Genomic DNA, 23,104 nt, shown 5'->3' on the forward strand with positions numbered 1-23,104 from the left:
ACCTCACTATTAAACCTCTCCTTCTCCTCATACGTCACTACTAAACCTCACCTTCTCATCATCCACCAATTCTAAACCTCTTCTTCTCCTCATCCCTTAATACTGAACGTCTCATCCCATCTTTCAGTGTTAAACCTCTCATTCCCATAGTCTTAGTACTGTCTCTTTTTGTGGACTCCCTGGGCAGTGTTGGACGTAGATTGGGCTTTACCTCTAATCTGACATTAGTGGGGCACCACTTTTTTTTTAGACTATTTGGGAAGTGCCCTTTATCATGTCATGGTGGCCCACCTGTGTAGCTGAGCTGGTTGTGTGTCCTGTACATATTACACCTGTGCTACACTGCACACTCTACCATTATACCCAGACTTGTATGTACCATGTATTGTATGCAGTGCTCACCATAAAGCCAAGGCCATGGGATTCCCTATAAAAGAAATCACAATGTGTTATTAGATTCAGAAATTCAATATCGTTGTCCAAGGTCTCAAAGACTTATAGGAGATGCAGAGAAGAACCTTGCAGGGATTACAGAACAGGTAGGAACATCCAAAGATGGACAACATATCAACATATACTATCAATCACCTGTCCCGCTGGTGACTTATTATATGGAGATATATATATATATATATATATATAAAACACATGTCACACTAGCATATGTTCTATTGTCTGTTATTTAAAAATAGAAGAGGAGAGTATTACAAACCAGTGGTTGTCACTCATAGTTATCCATAATCAGCTGTCACTCATACTTACATATACATAGACAGTTGTCACTCATAGTTATACAAAGACAGTAAGTCAGTTACTCATACATAGACAGCTTTCACTCATAGTTACATATACATAGGAAGGTGTCACTCTTAGTTACATATACATAGATAGCTGTCACTCATAGTTACTTACACAAAGACAACTGTGACTCATAAATATACAAAGACAACTGTCACTCAGTTACTCATACATAGACAGCTTTCACTCATAGTAACATATACATAGACAGCTGTCACTCAGTTACTTATACATAGACAGCTGTCACTCAGTTACTTATACATAGCTGTCACTCACAGTTACTTATAGACAGCTGTCACTCATAGTTACTTATACATAGACAGCTGTCACTCATAGTTACTTATACATAGCTAGCTGTCACTCAGTTACTTATACATAGACAACTGTCATTCATAGTTACTTATACATAGCTAGATGTCACTCACAGTTACTTATAGACAGCTGTCACTCATAGTTACATATACATAGGAAGGTGTCACTCATAGTTACATATACATAGGAAGGTGTCACTCATAGTTACATATACATAGATAGCTGTCACTCAGCTACATATCCATAGACAGCTGTAACTCATAGTTACTTATACAAAGACAACTGTCACTCATAAATATACAAAGACAACGGTCACTCAGTTATTCATACATAGACAGCTTTCACTCATAGTAACATATACATAGACAGCTGACACTCAGTTACTTATACATAGACAGCTGTCACTCACAGTTACTTATACATAGCTGTCACTCAAAGTTACTTATAGACAGCTGTCACTCATAGTTATACAAAGACAACTGTTACTCAGTTATTCATACATAGACAGCTGTCACTCAGTTACTTATACATAGACAGCTGTCACTCATAGTTACATATACATAGACAGCTGTCACTCACGGTTACTTATACATAGCTGTCATCAAAGTTACTTATAGACAGCTGTCACTCATAGTTATACAAAGACAACTGTTACTCAGTTATTCATACATAGACAGCTGTCACTCAGTTACATATACATAGGCAGGTGTCACTCACAGTTACTTATACATGGACAGCTGTCACTCATAGCTACTTATACATAGACAGCTGTCACTCACAGTTACTTATACATAGACAGCTGTCACTCGAATACTTATACATAGCTGTCACTCATAGTTACCTATACATAGACAGCTCTCACTTAGTTACTTACACATAGACAGCTGTCACTCATTGTTACTTACACAGACAGCTGTCACTCAGTTGCATATACGTAGACAGCTGTCACTCATAGCTACTTATACATATACAGCTGTCACTCACAGTTATTTATACATAGCTGTCACTCATAGTTACTTATAGACAGCTGTCACTTATACATTCGCTGCTGTTAGACATGTTATCCTGTGCTGTCTCTTTGCTCATACATCACTTACATGAACTGATCCATCACAGTTCGGGGATGGAAACACTTGTACAGCAGACAGATCATAATAAGAAGTACGATGAGGACCAAAACTACAGGGGAGAGACAGAAGGATTAAACTTTATCAGGGATGTTCTAAGGAGACAGTGGAGCTAAAAGGGAAAATGGAATGTACCTAGTTTAGACCACCATGGGAATGTGATACCCAGGAAAGGTCTCCGAAACTCTATGGTCCCAGAGGAAGAATCCAGTGTGTCTCCTGCAGGGATAGAACACATTATAGGGCTATAATAAACTAGATAGGCCTTCTGAAGGTCTCTGAAGATAAATTTATAGGCCTTCTGAAGGTCTCCTTGGCTGCCATGATAGGAGTCTTTATTACAGTCTAGGGCTATGTTCACACTACGTATGATTCCGGCCGTAGTTCGTACGCAGCTGTACATGTGCGGCTGAATGTACGGGCGTGGGAAAAATAGACATGCGGCCGGATTGCGAACATGCGGGCGAACCGCGAACATACGCCCGTAGTAGAGTTATGCTTCCCTAGCTTGTTTCGAAGTGATCTGAAACAGGTCATTTACTTGGAAATCTTCGCCCAGCCCAATAAAACTTACAGAACCTTTTGGATCTAAAAATCACGTTCAATTTGGCTGAAATAAGTACTCCGTACGGGACCGCATGGAAATCCACGGGCGTGAGTTGGAACATTTCCGTCCTCAAACAATGGTCGTTTATTTTTCACGGCGCCGTATACGATCCGGCCGTAAGTTCATACGTTGTGTGCATTGTGCGGCCGTATATCGTATACTTTCAAGCGAACGCATCAACCTCAAAACTATGTGCGTATATTCGTGGTTCGCACTACGGCCGGAAAGATACGTAGTGTGAACATAGCCTAGCTATGGAAACTTTCTGTTTGACAGTTCACTGCAATACATATGTATTGCAGTGAACTATACAAATCCCATTAAATTCCAATCAACCTCCCTCACCGTTTTCTAAATAAAAAATATATAGACTCCCAAAAATTTTAATATTAATATATAGGGTATGACTATAGTATATCGGATATTCACACGTGTCTTTAACCCTATAATGAATCACAATTACCTGAGATGCTGCACAGATGAAGGTGAAGAGTAATAAGGATGAGTAGGAGTCGCTTCATCTTTGTGTTGCCCTGTGGAGGGTGCTATATTAGTATGGTGAGTTTCTGTGATGATGTCACATGTAATAACGTGATGTCAGCATTTCATCAAAGTAACACTGAGGCCCAGATTTATCGGTCTCACCTACGGCAACCAATCACAGCTCAGCTTTTATATTTTCACCAGCTCTGCTAATATAAAAGCTGAGCTGTGATTGGTTACTATGGGCAAATCAGACTAATAGATTTGAGCTTGTGGGTCATGGCTACATATGGGTTACTATAGTAACCAGTCTGATACTTTCCCATTTTCTAACTGGTATTTAGTTATGGCCGCACCCTCTTCATGTAATATCAGCAGCTTGTCAACTATACCACTGTGATGTGGCCGTATTATGCTCATATAGATCAGCCTTGGGCCGTAACTAACAGCATCTTAGTGATCAATGATCCTGCCATACATCCCAACTGTCCTGGACCTAGCAGGACTTTATTTCTGGATGTATTCCCAGTGAAAAGTAGGTAATAGGTAATGTGCCCGTGGAGTAAATGATTAGGGGAGCCTCCTCACTGACTGCCTCCCTTCTCTACAGCTCACTTACTGACTGCCTACCTCCTCTACAGGCCACTTACTGACTTCCTCCCTCCTCTACAGCTAACTTACTGACCGCTTCCTCCTTTACGGCTCACTTGCTGACCGCCTGCCTCTACGGCACACCCACATACTGACCGCCTCCCTCCCCTAGAACCTACTTACTGACCACCTCCCTCCTCTGCAGCCCACTTACTGACTGCCTCCCTCCTTTACAGCCCATTTACTGACTGCCTCTCTCCTTTATAGCTCACTTACTGACTGCCTCCCTCCTCTACAGCTTTTGTACCATCTGCCTCCCTCATATAAAACTCACTGACTACAGCCAAACTATACAAGCCCACTTACTGACTGCCTCTTGTCTCCAGTCCTCTTACTGCCTTGTCAAAAGTAGTTAGTAACAGCCTCTCATCTCGTCTTACCAACTGCCTCCTTCCTCCACATGACTCTTATAGACTGCCTTCTTTTCTCCTCTACAACCCACTTACTGACTGTCTCCCTCCTATACAACCCTCCTATTTACTTCCTACCTCCTCTATAGTTAGGGGCTAATGATAAAAGGAATAGGATTTTTTTCAGGTTTCCTATAGACCTAAAGGGGTATATCTATCTGGGACATGTGGCATATTCAAAGGACATGCCATAAGTGTCCCCTAGATGCAGGTCCTACCTCTGGGACACACGTCTATATTGAAATCAAGGGCTCTCCAGCCCCCTCCGGTCTGTTTGCGGCCGACAGAGGTGGTCTGGAAGCTAAAAAAGTTTAATGGGAGTTGCCCAAACAACAGCGCATATATTACCACCACACACTGAGACACCAAGAAGACTAGTATTTCCCGGCATTTTATTATTGAATAATTTATAACAAAATTATAGATATATATATAAAAAAAAAAAAAAAAAAAAAAAAAAAAAAATCATAAAAAAATAAAGCCATCAGTCCTGTATTTTGGATCACTGGTCACTTATGGAGCCATAGGCACTGACTTGTACGCTCCCATCCTCCTCGATGTGCAGATTCCACTGTGGTCTTGGAGACATGAAGCTCATTTTAAACACTTGGCCCTGATCCCCTGATGATATATCGTGATACACCAGGCACTGGTTTTGGAAGTAGCGTTCGACGGCCATAAACGTTCCGTCACTTCTATCGGAGATTGGTGCTGCGGACACTAAGAGGCCACAGCGAAAATGGGATATAGAGTCAAACATTAGGGCGGAGATATGAGCGCCATCATGGAGGCTGCAGGTGGGTGAAAGATATCGCTCCAGTCCATCAACCAGGATGAGAGAAGGAGGAGGAGACGTTAAATGGAGTGAGGAAAAGAACTGAAGAAGCTCCGTCATAGAAGGGGGGTACACAAAGCGGATTTGCTGCAAGGAGATAAAGAAAAAAATATATATATATAGCGGTACTGTGGTGCTGTCACTTCTTGCTTCAAGAGGTGCAGTATTTGTTTAGCATTATTATTAGGACTTACTATAGACATTAAAGGGGTATTCCACCATAAAAAAAATGTATATGTTGCTGGAGATAAAGAACAAAGCTATACTTACCTACTCCAGTCCCTCATAGGTCCTGCTGCAGCTCCCATTCGGCTCCTTACAGTTATTTCGACAGTTAGGAGTAGGACCTGCCTGCATAGCCAATCACTGGCTGCAGCGCTTGGTCAGTAACTGGAGGGTGGGTAGGTCCTGAGTGGGTAGGTCCTGCTACAAGCGCTTGTATCAGAATAAGGCCAAGGAGACAAATGGCGTGGACACGCAGAATACCCATTTAAAGGGTAACTATCTGCAGGTTAGATAAATCTAACCTGCTGATATCTCCCTACTGCTCACAGGACACTGAGGATAAAGTTATGTCTGTTACCTTCATCCTCGGTACCATTCCCATACAGTTTGTAGTGTAATTGCTAAACAGCTGATGGTCTGAAGATTCCCCATCCCCGATGTAGAAAACTTTAAGCGGCAGCCCACCTGCACAGGCTACTGCTCATCTTTCGAGGTCTACTCTCAAGATTACAGCGCCCTCGAAAGGCTGGACCCCTGCAATCTCTTAGTTGTGCTTTATCTGCAGATACTGTAAATAGAGCAGAACTTGTCAAGATGGGAGAAGCCCTGTACAACAGTTGTAGCAGGACACAGCACCGAAGTCAAACGTGACCTATCAAGGCAAATGGGACACCTTTGATTCAAACTAAATTTATTTTAACCTTATCAGAACAAATATGATTTTCGGGAAAATTTTTGCCCATCTCTAGATGCAAAGTTGCCAATGCAAAGAGATTTATGCTTCATATTATCACAAGCACTCCAAAACTATTACATAATGCTATGTGTCACACTGATATGGATCATCCCTTTAAGTCTGTGAATACACTAAACTGCCTCATGCACTGGCCAGACAGAAAATGCCCATTGCAACCAATCAAGAGCTTTCATTACCAAATCTACTCAAATTCTGTGTTTTGATTGGTTGCTATGGGCAGAAAAGTTCATAGCAACCAGTCTAGCGTTCATCCTAGGTAATATTAAAAGCTGCCCTTTGATTGGTTGCTATGGGGCAGTAATGTTAATAGCAACCAGAGTCTAGCTTTTATCCCAGGTAATAACGAAAGCTGCCATCTGATTGGTTGCTATGAGCAATAATGTTAATAGCAACCAATCGGAGTCTAGCTTTTATCCCAGGTAATAACGATGCTGCCTTCTGATTGGTTGCTACAGGCAACACTGTGTCTAACGCACGGGGCTCCCGCTCCTCAGGAAGCCCCCGCCACTTTCTTCCTTCCCTCACAGGCACCTTTAGTATGAGGGGATCCCGGGCCGCCCTGCCCGCTTTGGGTACTGTCTGCAGCGGCTGCGGACACAGATACAGCACCGCTCCCTCCTCCTCCGCTGCTAGAGCCGCTGCCATAAACATGAGCCCGGTCACTGCACAGCCCGGGGGAGCGAGAATCAACGCTGGAGGTCCATGAGGGCCACAGTCTGTAGCCCCCTCATCACCGGGCTCCGGGGAGCCGCTCAGCTCCCGTAACACCCGCAGCAGCGTCCGAGACATCGCTTTTCTGTCATCGCTGCGTTCTGGCGGGAAAATCGGCGGCCGCCATTTTGATCGCGTCACGGTGCGCTGTGGTAATGGCTGCTGGTTGGCTTATACTGTGTTAAGGGGTGGAGGCAGCCGGCAGATGTGTCACCTTATCCTTATGTGGCCTGTGGAACTACAAATCCCAGATGTTTATTTCAAAATGTACCTAAAACATTCTGCAGTATTATAAAATGGCGGATGTGTGATGTACAAGAGGGGTCGTGGTTTCTTTCACATGAGACGTTCTTTAGTGTTCGGGTATACTGTGTATAGTTGTAGTTTTACAACAGCTGTCCCGGCATGATGGGTGTTGTAGTTTTATAACAGCTCAGCTGCCCAGGCATAATGTGACTTGTAGTTTTACACAAGTGTGGCGGTCTGGTCATGATGGGAATTGTAGTTTTTTAACAGCTCGGCTGTCCAGGCATGATGGGAGTTGTAGTTCAACAGCTCGGCTGTCCAGGCAAGATGGGAGTTGTAGTTCAACAGCTCAGCTGTCCAGGCATGATAGGAGTTTTATAACAGCTCAGCTGCCCGAGCACAATGTGACTAGTAGTTTTACAGAAGCATGGCGGTCCGGTCATGATGGGAGTTGTTGTTTAATAACAGCTCGGCTGTCCAGGCATGATAGGAGTTGTATTTTTGGGATCGCTGCACCACGACTGGTTGGGGAACAATGTTTTACACCAGGATCAGGAAACCTTTGCCCTCCTAGCTGTTGCAAAACTACAATTCCCATTGTGACTAAACACTTAACCCTTTAAGGACATGGCCCATTTTCGTTTTCGGTTTTTCCTCCTTGTGTTTAAAAGGTCATAGCACTTGCATTTTTCCACCTAGAAACCCACATGACCCCTTATTTTTTGCTTCACTAATTGTACTTTGCAATTACAGGCTGAATTTTTGCATAAAGTACACTGCGAAACCAGAAAAAAATTCAAAGTGTGGTGAAATTGAAAAAAAAAAACGCATTTCTTTTATTTGGGGGAAATGTGTTTTTACGCCATTCGCCCTGTGGTAAAACTGACTTGTTATGCATGTTCCTCAAGTTGTTACGATTAAAACGATATATAACATGTATAACTTATATTGTATCTGATGGCCTGTAAAAAATTCAAACCGTTGTTAACCAATATACGTGCCTTAAAATCGCTCTATTCCCAGGCTTATAGCACTTTTATCCTTTGGTCTATGGGGCTGTGCAAGGTGTCATTTTTTGCGCCATGATGTGATCTTTCTATCGGTACCTTGATTGCGCATATACGACTTTTTGATCGCTTTATATTACATTTTTTCTGGATTTGATGCGACCAAAAATGCGCAATTTTGCACTTTGGGATTTTTTTGCGCTGACGCCGTTAACCGTACGAGATCAGGAATGTGATTAATTAATAGTTCGGGCGATTACGCACGCGGCGATAGCAAACATGTTTATTTATTTATTTATTTGTTTACTTTTATTTAAAACCTGGGAAAAGGGGGGTGATTCAGACTTTTATTAGGGGAGGGGGCTTTTTACTATTAACAACACTTTTTTTTTTTTTTTTTACACATATACTAGAAGCCCCCCTAGGGGACTTCTAGTATATACACTTGGATCTCTCATTGAGATCTCTGCAGCATAGATATGCTGCAGAGATCCATGAGATCGGCACTTGTTTGCTTTCGGCTGCTGCAGCCGAAAACGAACGAGTGCCGAGCCGAGGACGGCGCCATCTTGGACGCGTCCCCGGCCGGCATTAGTAACGGAGATCGCTCCTCCGGGACAAGGTCCCGGAGGAGCGATCTCCCCCACTAGACACCAGGGAAACGTTGCCTCCGGTAATCGGAGGCAGCTGTCAACTTTGACAGCTGCCTCCGATTAGCTAATTAGTGGGCACGGCGATCAGACCGTGCCCGCTAATAGCGGCGGTCCCGGGCTACTCGCGGCACCCGGGATCGCGGCACTTCAAAGCGGGGCCGCCGCACGGCCCCGCTTTGAAGTGCAAGTGAGGACATATGACGTATCGGTACGTCATATGTCCTTAAGAGGTTAAAGGGGTACTCCGGGCAAAATGTATTTTTTAATATTTTATTACATATGCAAAGTTAGACAAATCACTAATATACACTATTTATGGGAAATGCACATAAAGTGCTATTTCCCTCAATTTAGTAGATCAGGCAGGCTCCCTCAAAAAAAAAACAAAAAAAAAACATGTCTCAAGTGTATCTTTTCCAGCAGGGGGTGCATGTAGACGTATAGACTAAGAATAGACATCTATGTAGAAGGGCAGCACGGTGGCTCAGAGGTTAGCCTTGCAGCACTGAAGGCCTGGGTTCAAATCCCACCAAGTGCAACATCTGCAAAGAGTTTGTATGTTCTCTCCTGGTTTGCGTGGGTTTCCTCCCACACCCAAAAACATATGGATAGGTGAATCTGTGTGCACTATACAAATAAAAACATTACTATTACTACTACCCTCTGTCCCTCCCTCCCCGTGCTGGCAATGTCCTCCCTCCCGGCTCTGCCGCTGCACCTCCTGCCAAGAAGCTGCCCGTTCTCTCCCATCCTCTATGAGCCCCGGCGGCTCTGTGCCCCGTTGCCTGGTCCTGTGCAGGAGCGCTCACCCCGCCACCTGGTCCCGTTGGGGTGAGCGCTCCTGCGCCTTCTCCCGTCCTCTGTGTGCCCCTTGCACAGGTCCAAGGGGTGGGGGTTAGAATGACAGGAGGAGGAGGAGAAGAACAGAGGGGACAAGACACTTTATGTGCATTTCCCATAAATAGTGTATATTAGTGATCTGTCTAACTTTCCATATGTAATAAAATATTAAAAAATTCATATTGCCCGGAGTACACCTTTAAGCCAATTTTTCACATAGGTTGAATCTTTGAAAGACTGTTTACACGAAGTGATCTGCAAATTTTTAGCGAGCGATAAATGGTGATTTGAAAACATTTTGAAAGATCAAAATGAATGATTTCTTGCTTGATCGTTTGGTGTTTTTTTTCTTTTTCTTATTCATTACCAGGAGGAACGAAAAAGGAGTCTCCAGCTTTTAAAATGCTTTTTGACTGAAATACGCCTTGTTTGTTCTTTTTTTTTGGGGATAGATAACTATCTTCCCACTGCAAAATATTTCGTTGTTGAAGCTAATCCAGCTTGAGCAACAATCATCTCCAAAAAACGTACTGTCTTTAATTCTGGCAATACATTCCATAAGTATATCACATCCTGTAATAGGATCACAAACAAGCGAAGAGCGTCCAAACTCCTCCATTCTTTCGGAGATGTGCTTTTTCTTTTTTGAACCACCCCTGTCAACTTCCTCCTCTGGTCCGGAGCAGTGTTCTTCCTGTTCTGAACCATCAGTAAAAACTTCCTCCTCTTCTCCTGACAAATCCAATTGACAAGCAATTGGTTCAACTGGTCCAGAAAATCGAACTGCCCTTTGCCGTAGAACAGGCCCACTTTGAAAAACAGAGCCATCTTTGTTGTGGTCAGCAGGATGCGGTGACATTAAGTTCTTAAGTAATGGCCCTATTCCGCAGGCCGTCTAGAGGAGCAAACGAGTGCTCTCAGCGCTCGTTTGCTCCTCGTTCCCCGCTCGCTGCCACCGCTGTTCAACGCGGCTTCAGCGAGCGGGTAAGTGCGGGAGGGGCAGGGGGGGGGCTGCCTGGGTTATCGCTGATCGCCCGGGTGATCGCTGATCATCCGGGCAGCCCATAGGATACAGCAGCGTCTGCTGCCGACGCTCCTATTCAACGGAGTGACGGCAGAAGACGCTTGTTTTTCAACATGTTGAAAAACAAGCGACATGAACGATCAGCCGACATGAACGATGTCGGCTGATCGTTACACTCTATTCCACGGGACGATTATCGTCCGTAGCAGTCGACATCAGCCATATACGGCCGATAATCGTTCTGTGGAATAGGGCCTTTAGCCTTTTTTTGGAAGATGACCCATGTTTTCCAATGGTTCTGGTCCATCAGAGGCAACATTATCTATCTCCTTGTTAGGCCGTCTACAAACAGTTGTCTCCACAATCTCCTTGACGTCTGCTTTCACTGGTTCACCTGTATGTTTTTTTACCCTGGAGGCACGTTTGGTGGTAGTAGCTTTAGCGTCAGGGTCATTTGACATGTAATTCTTTGCAAAACCTAATTTGTTTTCTGACTTTGAAGACTTTCTTTGCTTGTTAGACTTCTGAGTCTTCGTTTCCGCTTCGGATACTGGTTCTTCGTGCTTTTTATCTAGTTGTTTTGATTCTTTTTTCGTTTTATCAGTAGCCCTTTGTTTTTTGTCATGTGCTCCCGTACTACGTTTTAAAGTAAGTGTCGCTTCCATATCTCTAATAAACTTCTTAGGTTCATAAGGAGTTCTTTTCCGAGAACTGCGTCTACATTGTTGCAGATGTTGTGCGTCATTATCTTTATTATTCTCATTGTCTGTATGATCAGACTCCCTTTCGACTCCCTTACTTGATTTTACATTTACTGGCTCTTTTGGTTGTATCTAAACAGGTATTTTTTTGCTTCTTTCTTGCTGATACCAGGTTGTGGTGTAGATGTAGACTTCACAGGAATGGTGACAAGGTTAAATTTATTTATGTCAACTAGGTCTACAAGTACAAATTGTTCTTCAATACCAGTAGTATTGGTTGGAGGAGCCAGAACTTCAGAGACCACAGAAGTTGATCTTTTAGCCATAATCCTACTGATCACTGATTCCTTCACAGTCTCACAGATGTTTTCTGCAAACCACTGTACGCTTCAACAAAAGTAGTTTTCCTTTAGGTGTTGATGCTTGTGCGTCTTTTTCTGGTCTTGTTGATGATGAGGAAGCTTCATTCTTTTTAGGAGGAGAGACCCCATCATTCAAATCAGAGCTACTTCCATCCACTATTACAAATTCATCTTCTGACCTTTCTGCTGCAGTGCTCCTGATCAATCGTTTGCTGTGTTTACACGGAACGATTATCGCTCAAATGCGATCGTTATTGCGAAAATACGAACGGTAATCGTTTCATGTAAATGTAGAATTAAACCGACAAATGTATACTGTGGGTCCACGAGATTACAGTAACACCAAGTTTATATGGTTATTGTTATGATTTACTTATTTATTTATTTTTTTTGCTCCCTGTCTCCTATGAGTAAAGATAAGAGAAGAATTTATAGCAAGTTCGGGTTCCCGCAACCCAGAATGCTCTGCGTTTGACTCCCAGTGTCTGGAGAAGCCGTAGGGCTGCATCCATCTTCTCCAGCCACTGGGAGCCATGTGCACAGTGTTCAGGGTTTCGCAAACTTGAACTTGATGTAAATTCACTCCTCTCTACCTATTAGCCATAACTATTTTTCATTGTATGACTTGTTTTTTTGTGGGACCAATGAAACTTTGTATTCACACCCTTCAATTTGCCATAAAATCTGCCACAAAACCAAAAAATAGAAAATAAATAATTTAGCAGATTTAAGGTGTTTATGCCATTCACCCTGTGATTATACTGACATATATGTCCTCTGCAGGTCAGTAGTTATGGTGATAGACAATTTTTAGAGTTTTTGTTTTACTATGGGCTATGTTCACATGTAGTATTTCCGTCAATCTTTTGGTCAGTATTTTTTCAACCAAAATTAGGAGTGGAACTGATGGCAAAATTGTAATGGAAATGTCTGCACAGCTTTTGTCTTTTTAACCTACTCCTGGTTCTGGATGAAAAAAGACTGACTAAAGTACTATGTGTGAACACTGCCTTAGGATGCAGCAACTTTCATTTTTGTGTTTTTGTTTTTTTCTTTTTCACTCTACTAGCAGAGCCATATTAGGGCTAATTTTTTTTAAAGGGGTTATCCAGGATTGGAAAAAGCACAACTAATTTAATGCAAAAACAGCACCACTCATGAGAACTTTACTATAAAAATTCTTTATCGCTTGTTAAGTTCACTGCCATCACACTACCAATGTCCTGTTACAGGCATGCAGGCTGTAATGTGACTCCAATCATGATAGACATTTGATTGTTCATACAGTATTCAGGACAACTAAAGGCCCTACTACACCAAGCGATTATTGGCCCTTATGGACGATAATCACTTGGCGTAATAGCTACTGTTAAAATGGAACGATCAGCCGACATGCACGATGACAGCTGATCCTTGTCTTTCAACATGTTAAAAAAATTTTCAACGATAATGGCGGTCTGCTGGCCGTCGCTCTGTTTAAAACATTCTGCAGACTCCCTGGACAAGCCCTTCCTGCAACTACCCGCTCGGTGACAGTAATAGCGCCGGCAATGAGCGGGGAACGAGTAGCATGCGAGCGATGATATGACAGGTTGCCGCTCGCTCTTGCTAATCGGCCTGTGTAATAGGGGCTTAACTGTGTATAGTCAAATTTCACAAATAATTAAAGGGCTAACTGAACCAATTACATTCCATAAGGGAAAGCCACATGGGCATACCCTGTCACACTGATGGCTGGCCTGCAGTGCCAAGCCCATTGTGAGCCCAGCCGATAACTTTGCATTGTAGGCTGGAGTATTACAATACCGTATCCCACACAATAACAATGTAGTCATCACACACTATTCCATTCTAAGCATAGCTTTATCAGTGCTTGTTGTTTAATACAGCGATCAAATGACTGATCAATATTAGGATCAAGTAAGAAAGCTTGTAATGGCACCTTGGTGCCAGTAGATGGTGCAATCAAATTATTTTTTACTTCACCATTTCTGATCCTGCAGTCAGGCATACTTCCATCTGTCTTCAACTTTTTGTTGTTCTTTGGAAGAACCTTACCCTGCAACTGGTTTTGCACAGGCCACATTAGGGTGAGGTGTGTAAAGCACTATACAAGAGATAATGGTTCGCTTATTTTTGTAATTTCAGATGATCATAGTCTATTAATTACATGCGAATGATGTGAATGATCATTTGAGACAGGTAATAGCAGACTAATGTCTGTCAAATGCAATCGACCACGCCAGACCTTTTTGGCTGTGGTTGGCTGCGAAAATCCAATCATTAGCCACTTTGTGCAAGCAGTTCTCAGAACTAGAGAAGAGTTAACAATTAGTTTGCTTCAACAGCAGGGTGTAGTCACACAACTGAGACAGACTTACCCCAGTATTGTGCTGTGCTAGCACTTAGGCAAGAATCTGATAAACCTTGCCAGCTTAAAGGAGAAGCCCGGCAATTTCTAAAATCCGGCAGCCTGCAGGGAAAGGGGGGAAATTGATTTCAAGGAACGGTGAGCGATCGCGGGACCTCCACTAGCCTCCGAGATCTCTGGGGTGTCCACGTCACAACCAAGCTGATGGACACCGCTCCAGTCACTGACTAGCTGAGCGGCCAGCCCATCAGCCAGGGCAGGTATTTTCCCCCGAGTCATGACGTCATCACAATTCGGAAAATGACTGTATCAGCAATGTTACTAAGAGGTGGACCTTCCATCGCGCCAGAGCTTCAACGGATTGGACGCAGCTGTACTGCGCATGTCCACCGAAAAGAAGATGTGGGAGTGCTGACGCGATGGAAGGCCCACCTCTTGGTAACATGGCTGATAAATCATGCCCACAGTGGTGTGATTACAGAGCTGGCACGCACAGTGACTGTGACTACTTTGCCCACAGACAACGCCCAGATGGCTACTTGGCCCACATTTACATTACATACAGTGCCGGAATTTGTCAAAGTAATTGTGCAGGTTATATCGGGTAGGGATGCTGGCTACATGTACATGTTTAGTAAGTGTGCTGGGTGATGTATCAGCACGTTTGCTTAGCTGTATACCCATTTTGATGCCTGATTGGTTCCCTTTAAATTCCACAAATAGACAATACAAGTAAAAACATACACATCCAGATTGAATTATGTATTCTTTACCATTATTTTACCATACCTAGTTTTACTGGTATGCAATTAATAACAAGGTGGCACTGAGACGAAAAAATAAGTTTACAAAATATGCAGCTATTTGCATGCCAGAATGTTTAATGGGGTAGGGTTTACAGCCTGCTACATTCACAGAGAGGTGCCCTTGCCTACGCCAAAATAATAGCATGAGATTCCTATTTACATTAGCCTAACAATGGCAACTACTTCAGCCATTCATTCAGCTGGTAATTTTGCTCTCCAGCAACAGCTAATGGTCCTTTTACACGGAGCAATAATTTGCCCAATCGAACGATTAATGATTTCGAAGTAACAATGTGTTTTTTATAACGATCAGCGTTTAGATGGAACAAAAAATCGTTATTGCGATCGTTTTAAGATCGCTTTAGCCCATCTCACACATAGGGTGAATCGTTGAAAGACTGTTTAGACGATGTGATATGGAAATTTTAAGTGAACGACCAACGACGATTTGAGAAGATGTTGAAAGATCATGATGAGCGATTCATCACTCGTCGCTTGGTCGTTCGCTGTCGCTCAAATGCAATCATTATCATGAACATTTGAACGATAATCACTCTGTGTAAAAAGGACCATAAGGGTCCTATTAGATGAAGAGATTTTTAACAATAAACGATCGCAAACGAGATTGTTTTTTTGTTCACCATATTACACAGAACGATAGTCGTTAGTTATGATCGTTTTAGGTTCGGATCTAAATCAAAGATCAACACTAGAGATGAGCGAATCTTGAGCATGCTCAAGTCAATCCGAACCCAAACTTTCGGCATTTGATTAGCGGTGGCTGCTGAAGTTGGATAAAGCCCTAAGGCTATATGGAAAACATGGATATAGTCATTGGCTGTATCCATGTTTTCCAGACAACCTTAGAGCTTTATCCAAGTTCAGCAGCCTCCGCTAATCAAATGCCGATCGTTCGGGTTCGGATCGACTCGAACCCGAACCCGGTTCGCTCATCTCTAATCAACACCACACAAACGATTTTTTGATCTTTGCTTGCAATTACACAGAACGATTATCGTTTAAATTCGAACGATATAATGATTTTCCGCACGATAATCGTCCCCTTTAATAGGGCCCTAACAGTACGGGTGTTTGGGGAGAAATAAAACAAAGAAAACTGAATTTAGAATTTAGCCCACCTGACTGTACAGTATGACATTGAGAGGATTGTCCTTAAAAATACAAAAACTCTTGTACGGTCCTCTGATATCTAGTTATTCTTGCAAGGAAAAAGATGTAAGTTGAACAGCTCATGGTTCAGATCCATTTATTCTAGGATTTTATAGACCTTCTATATGTAGGACGCTTATGTGTTTCCTAATTGGATAAGAAGGTGTGATAACATGAACAAAAATGTGTTTTTATCGCGTTGGGTTGACACATTTTGATCCTTTAACTATGATTTTAAAGTCATAGCACTTCTTTAAAGAGATGGTGTTAGAGTGAATCTAAATTTTAGAATGGGCAGATCGGCAATTCGATGCTGAATCCAACAATGTAACGCTTTGCCTAATCTGAGGTGTGGTTTTCGAGTATTTAACAAAATTCATTTTATGCTTCTGACCTTACTGGGTGCACTGCAGGCATTCCCAGTGCACCACTTCCCAGCACTGCTGATGAAGCCGCCTCATGAATATGCATGCCTCTTTATTCATCGACATTGTTCCCAGCCTCTCCTTATCCCGCGCAGCCTCAGTAAGCAGAACAGCAGAGCTGAGTATACGTCCTGCTGCACAGGCACATACCAGTCACTGCTCCCGGAAGAGACATCTCTCCTGGATTCAGACATATTAGGAACAGGTAATTACTTCTCTATCTCTTATACCAACAACGATGTAAGGAGAGGGATGGATGGGTGAATGGAGGGATCGATGGATGATGGAGGGAGGGAGGGATGGATGGACAGTGGGAGGGAGGGATCAGTGGGTGGGATGGATTAAAGGATAGATGATAGATGGAAGCTTTGATAAACTGATGGAAGGATAGATAGATCAAGGAAAAACTACTGTATATAGATATAGCATATATTTATCGGGTGAATTTGAGTAATAGACAAGTTGATGGATAGGATGTATAGATGTTTGAATGAATGAATGTGATGGATAGATAGAAGAATGGATGGATATGTAGATAGGAGAAAGTATAGCAGTATATATAGGAATATAGATAGATAGAAAAATGGATTTTCGTTTGGGATGGATAGATGGAAGGAAGGAATCATAGTACATCAGTGTTCTGGAATTTGAACTTTATTTCTCCGTACCAACTCCAGAATAAAGGTGGAAAGATTTATGGTTGGCTGAATAGATTTCATGTATAAATGTTTGGGATGGATGAATGGATGTGATAGATCATAGGAGAAAAATATAGATTGATAAAGGGGTAGTTAACAAAAAACCTTTTTTCTTTCAAATCAACTGGTGCCAGAGATTTGTAATTTACTCTATCTCCAGTTTCCCAGTACTTATCATCTGCTGTATGCCCTGCAGGAAGTGGTGTATTATTTCCAGTCTGACACAGTGCTCTCTGCTAACACCTCTGTCCATGTGAGGAACTGTCCAGAGCAGCAGCAAATGCCCATAGAAAACCAATCCTGCTATGGACAGAGGTGGCAGCAGAGAGCACTGTGTCAGACTGGATGCATGAATGTGATCGATAGATAGATATGACAGAGAGGTATAGGAAATATATAGACCATAGACAGATGAATAGGAGATAGATGGATATGAGATAGATAGATGATAGATTTCCACAAAAATTCCAACAGCACTCCCGAATAAAAAAAAAAAAAAGTGCAATGTATTCCATAGCCATAAGGTGCAGGACAGCATAAAAAAGAAGCGACATTTCAACCGTCTTGCACGGTCATTTTCAAGCTCGAGGCGGATGAAGCGTCACTTCCTTTTTTTTTTTGCTATGCTGCACTTATGGCTATGGAGTAAATTGCACGTTTTTTTGAAGTTTGGAAGTGCTGTTGGAATTCTTTTGGATAACTTCATTGATCTGTGGTCGAGATCCTCCAGCTGACACTCACTATACCAAGCCTTGAGCAGTGCTGCCTACTATCCTGTTGTTTAGACAGATAGATTACAAGATAGATAGATGACCCCAGAACATGTAGGATCCCTAAATCATGATGACAGGGAGTTAATAACTGGGGATCAGGGGAAAGCTGAGTTACTTAATGGGTTCTTCAGCTATATACAAAAGAAGAGGTTGGAGCTGATACTGAGGTAGATGGGGCCAGTGCTGCTAACACGTGTAAAATACTAAACTGACTTACTATAGATATGGTCCAAGATAAATAAATAAACTCAATGTAACCAAAGCTCCAGGGCCTGATGGATTACACCCCAGAGTTCTTAGGGAACTCAGTTCTGTAATTTCTCTACTCTTGTATGAAATATTCAGTGATTCTTTACTGACTGGTATTTTTGCCGAGGGACTGGCGTAAGGCAAATGTAGTGCCGGTCTTCAAAAAGGGTTCTCGAACCTCCCCAGGTAACTATAGACCCGTAAGCTTAACGTCCATTGTGGGGAAACTATTTGAGGGGCTTATAAGGGACTACAACCAGGAATATGTAGTGGCTAATAGTATTATAAGTGATAACCAGCATGGTTTTACTAAGGATAGAAGTTCTCAAACCAACCTAATATGTTTCTATGAAGAGGTGAGTAGAAGCCTGGATGGGGGGATTGCTGTGGATATAGTGTACCTGGATAGATGGGTTGCTGTGGATATAGTGTACCTGGATAGGTGGGTTGCTGTGGATATAGTGTACCTAGATAGGGGGCGGCTGTGGATATAGTGTACCTAGATTTTGCATAAGCGTTTGACATAATCCCTCTGATTGGGTAAGTTAAGGTCTATGGGTTTGTAAAGTTTAATCTGTAACTGGATAGAAAACTGGCTTAATAATCGTACCCAGAGAGTGGTGGTCAATGATTCCTACTCCGAATGGTCCCCGGTAATAAGTGGTGTACCCCAAGGGTCAGTACTGGGCCCCCTTCTGTTTAACTTGTTTGGAATTGATGAAATTAACAGCAGTGTTTCTATCTTTGAAGATGACACTAAGTAGGGATGAGCGAACCGGCTAAGGTTCAGGTTCCTATGAACCTGAACTATCGGCTTCTGATTCCCGCTGTCTGCCCACTCCGTGGAGAGGGTGGATACAGCCTGAGGACCGCCTAGAAAATTGGGATACAGCCTATGGCTATGGCTGTATCCCAGTTTTCAAGGACGGTCCTCAAGGTTGTATCCACCCTCTCCACGGAGTGGGCAGACAGCGGGAATCCTAACCTCAGCCGGTTCGCTTATCCCTAACACCAAGCTTTGTAGTCCAGTACAGTCTATGGAGGATGTGCAGATATTACAGGATGACTTAGACACACTGAGTGTTTGGGCGTCCACTTGGCAAATGAGGTTCAATAAAGATAAATGTAAAGTTATGCCCCTGGGTACTAATAACCCGCATGCATCATATGTCCTGGGGGGAGTTACTCTGGGAGAGTCACTGATGGAGAAGGATCTGGGTGTACTTGTAGATAATAGACTACAGAACAGCACATAATGTCAGGCAGCTGCTTCTAAGGGCCCTATTACATGGGACGATTATCGTGCGAAAAATCGTTAAATCATCAAATTTAAACGATAATCGTTCTGTGTAATTGCAGGCAACAATCGAAAAATCGTTCGTATGTCGTTGATATAGATCTGAACCTAAAATTATAGTTAATCGTTCGCTTTAATTCCACGTTCGTTCGCTCAAGTTCTGCACTTTTTCACTAATCGTTCAGTGTAATTGCACATTGCCCATTGTTTCCCTGAGATCAGAAGGAATAAACAATCGCAATAATGATCACAATAACGATCGTATCTAATGACCATCGTTCTGTGTATTATGGCAAACGATTTCAGGTTAACAATAAACAATCTCATTTGCGATTGTTTATCGTTAGTCGCTAAAAATCGTGTAATAGAACCCTAAGGCCAGCAGGATATTTTCATGTATATAACAGGCCTAGAATCTCGGGACAGGGATATAATATTACCGCTTTATAAAGCTTTGGTGCGGCCTCATCTGGAGTATGCTGTCCAGTTTTGGAACCCGATTCATAGAAAGGACGTTCTAGAGCTAGAGAGGGTACAAAGACGGGCAACTAAACTAATAAGGGGAATGGAGCATCTTAGTTATGAGGAGAGATTAAAAGAATTACATTTGTTTAGTCCGGAGAAGAGACGTTTAAGGGGAGATATGATTAACTTATTTAAATATATAAATGGCCCCTACAAGAGATATGGGGAAAAGATGTTCCAGGTAAAACCCCCCCCGAAGGACAAGAGGACACTGCCTCCACCTGGAGAGACAAGAGGGCACTGCCTCCGACTGGAGAGACAAGGGGGCACTGCCTCCGCCTGGAGAGACAAGGGGGCACTGCCTCCGCCTGGAGAGACAAGGGGGCACTGCCTCCGTCTGGAGAGACAAGGGGGCACTGCCTCCGCCTGGAGAGACAAGGGGGCACTGCCTCCGCCTGAAGAGACAAGGGGGCACCGCCTCCACCTGGAGAGACAAGAGGGCGCCGCCTCTGCCTGGAGAGACAAGGGGGCGCCGCCTCTGCCTGGAGAGACAAGGGGGCACTGCCTCCGCCTGGAGAGACAAGGGGGCGCTGCCTCCGCCTGGAGAGACAAGGGGGCACTGCCTCCGCCTGGAGAGACAAGGGGGCGCTGCCTCCGCCTGGAGAGACAAGGGGGCACTGCTTCCGCCTGGAGAGACAAGGGGGCACCGCCTCCACCTGGAGAGACAAGAGGGCGCCGCCTCTGCCTGGAGAGACAAGGGGGCACTGCCTCCACCTGGAGAGACAAGAGGGCACTGCCTCCGCCTGGAGAGACAAGGGGGCGCTGCCTCCGCCTGGAGAGACAAGGGGGCGCCGCCTCCGCCTGGAGAGACAAGGGGGCACTGCCTCCGCCTGGAGAGACAAGGGCACTGCCTCTGCCTGAAGAGACAAGAGGGCACTGCCTCCACCTGGAGAGACAAGAGGGCACTGCCTCCTCCTGGAGAGACAAGGGGGCGCTGCCTCCGCCTGGAGAGACAAGGGGGCGCTGCCTCCGCCTGGAGAGACAAGGGGGCACCGCCTCCACCTGGAGAGACAAGAGGGCGCCGCCTCTGCCTGGAGAGACAAGGGGGCACTGCCTCCACCTGGAGAGACAAGGGGGCACTGCCTCCGCCTGGAGAGACAAGGGGGCACCGCCTCCACCTGGAGAGACAAGAGGGCGCCGCCTCTGCCTGGAGAGACAAGGGGGCACTGCCTCCGCCTGGAGAGACAAGAGGGCACTGCCTCCGCCTGGAGAGACAAGAGGGCGCTGCCTCCGCCTGGAGAGACAAGGGGGCACCGCCTCCGCCTGGAGAGACAAGAGGGCACTGCCTCCGACTGGAGAAAAAAGGGGGCACTGCCTCCGCCTGGAGAGACGAGGGCACTGCCTCCGCCTGGAGAGACAAGGGGGCGCTGCCTCCGCCTGGAGAGACAAGGGGGCGCTGCCTCCGCCTGGAGAGACAAGAGGGCACTGCCTCCACCTGGAGAGACAAGGGGGCACTGCCTTCTGGAGAGACAAGGGGGCGCTGCCTCCGCCTGGAGAGACAAGGGGGCGCTGCCTCCGCCTGGAGAGACAAGGGGGCACTGCCTCCGCCTAGAGAAACAAGGGGGCACTGCCTCCACCTGGAGAGACAAGGGGGCGCTGCCTCCGCCTGGAGAGACAAGAGGGCGCTGCCTCCGCCTGGAGAGACAAGGGGGCACCGCCTCCGCCTGGAGAGACAAGAGGGCACTGCCTCCGACTGGAGAAAAAAGGGGGCACTGCCTCCGCCTGGAGAGACGAGGGCACTGCCTCCGCCTGGAGAGACAAGGGGGCGCTGCCTCCGCCTGGAGAGACAAGGGGGCGCTGCCTCCGCCTGGAGAGACAAGAGGGCACTGCCTCCACCTGGAGAGACAAGGGGGCACTGCCTCCTGGAGAGACAAGGGGGCGCTGCCTCCGCCTGGAGAGACAAGGGGGCACTGCCTCCTGGAGAGACAAGGGGGCGCTGCCTCCGCCTGGAGAGACAAGGGGGCACTGCCTCCGCCTAGAGAAACAAGGGGGCACTGCCTCCGCCTGGAGAGACAAGGGGGCGCTGCCTCCGCCTGGAGAGACAAGGGGGCGCTGCCTCCGCCTGGAGAGACAAGGGGCGCTGCCTCCGCCTGGAGAGACAAGGGGGCGCTGCCTCCGCCTGGAGAGACAAGGGGGCGCTGCCTCCGCCTGGAGAGACAAGGGGGCGCTGCCTCCGCCTGGAGAGACAAGGGGGCGCTGCCTCTGCCTGGAGAGACAAGGGGGCGCTGTCTCCGCCTGGAGAGACAAGGGGGCGCTGCCTCCGCCTGGAGAGACAAGGGGGAGAACAGTGACTCTGTGGAACAGTCTACCACAGGATCTGGTCACAGCAAAAATAGTGGAGGCTTCAAAACAGGAGAGACACATTCTTGTAACAAAATAACATCATAGAACCTAACCATCATCCATCCCCATTTCCTCCATCGATCCCCTCCTTGATTGAACTTGATGGATAGGTGTCTTTTTTTAACCGTAATAACTATGTAACTATATGTCAATAGATAGATATCCAAAATGAAGCCAGCAGCACTCCCAAACTTGAAACAATACGTGTAGTTTATTCCATAAACCATGTGTGCAACACAGCAAAAGAAGCAATGTTTCATCTTTGGTCAAGATTCTCTAGCTGGCACCCACCATACAAGTGAGTATTACAAACAGTGCTGCCTACAATCCATTTGTAGATAGATAGATAGATAGATAGGAGATAGATAGATAGGAGATAGATAGATAGATAGATAGATAGGAGATAGATAGATAATAGATAGATAGATAATAGATAGGAGATAGATAGATAGGAGATAGATAGATAGATAGGAGATAGATAGATAGATAGGAGATAGATAGATAGGAGATAGATAGATAGATAGATAGATAGATAGATAGGAGATAGATAGATGATAGATAGATAGATAGATAGATAGATAGGAGATAGATAGATAATAGATAGATAGATAATAGATAGATAGGAGATAGATAGATAGGAGATAGATAGATAGATAGGAGATAGATAGATGATAGATAGATAGGAGATAGATAGATAG

At 44.7% G+C, this 23,104-nt stretch overlaps 2 protein-coding genes across 2 annotated transcripts in view; one reads left to right on the forward strand and one right to left on the reverse strand.

Annotated features, from left to right (window-relative positions):
* Positions 1-4,840: 4,840 nt before the first annotated feature.
* On the reverse strand, positions 4,841-7,053 carry SWSAP1 (SWIM-type zinc finger 7 associated protein 1). The gene is made up of 2 exons (XM_069947347.1): positions 6,737-7,053; positions 4,841-5,310 (listed from the first exon to the last, which is right to left on the reverse strand). The coding sequence occupies exons 1-2, from the start codon at positions 6,992-6,994 to the stop codon at positions 4,891-4,893; spliced, it is 678 nt and encodes a 225-aa protein (XP_069803448.1). The 5' UTR covers positions 6,995-7,053; the 3' UTR covers positions 4,841-4,890.
* Positions 7,054-16,663: 9,610 nt separating this feature from the next.
* Positions 16,664-23,104, forward strand: part of LOC138769108 (uncharacterized) — a 19,271-nt gene continuing 12,830 nt past the window's right edge. Inside the window, exon 1 of the mRNA XM_069947338.1 lies at positions 16,664-16,726. The gene's annotated coding sequence lies outside the window, so the exon portion shown is untranslated. The remainder of the gene's footprint in view (positions 16,727-23,104) is intronic.

Source organism: Dendropsophus ebraccatus, chromosome 1 (assembly GCF_027789765.1).
Source record: "Dendropsophus ebraccatus isolate aDenEbr1 chromosome 1, aDenEbr1.pat, whole genome shotgun sequence".
In the NCBI taxonomy this organism is placed as follows: Eukaryota; Metazoa; Chordata; class Amphibia; order Anura; family Hylidae; genus Dendropsophus; species Dendropsophus ebraccatus.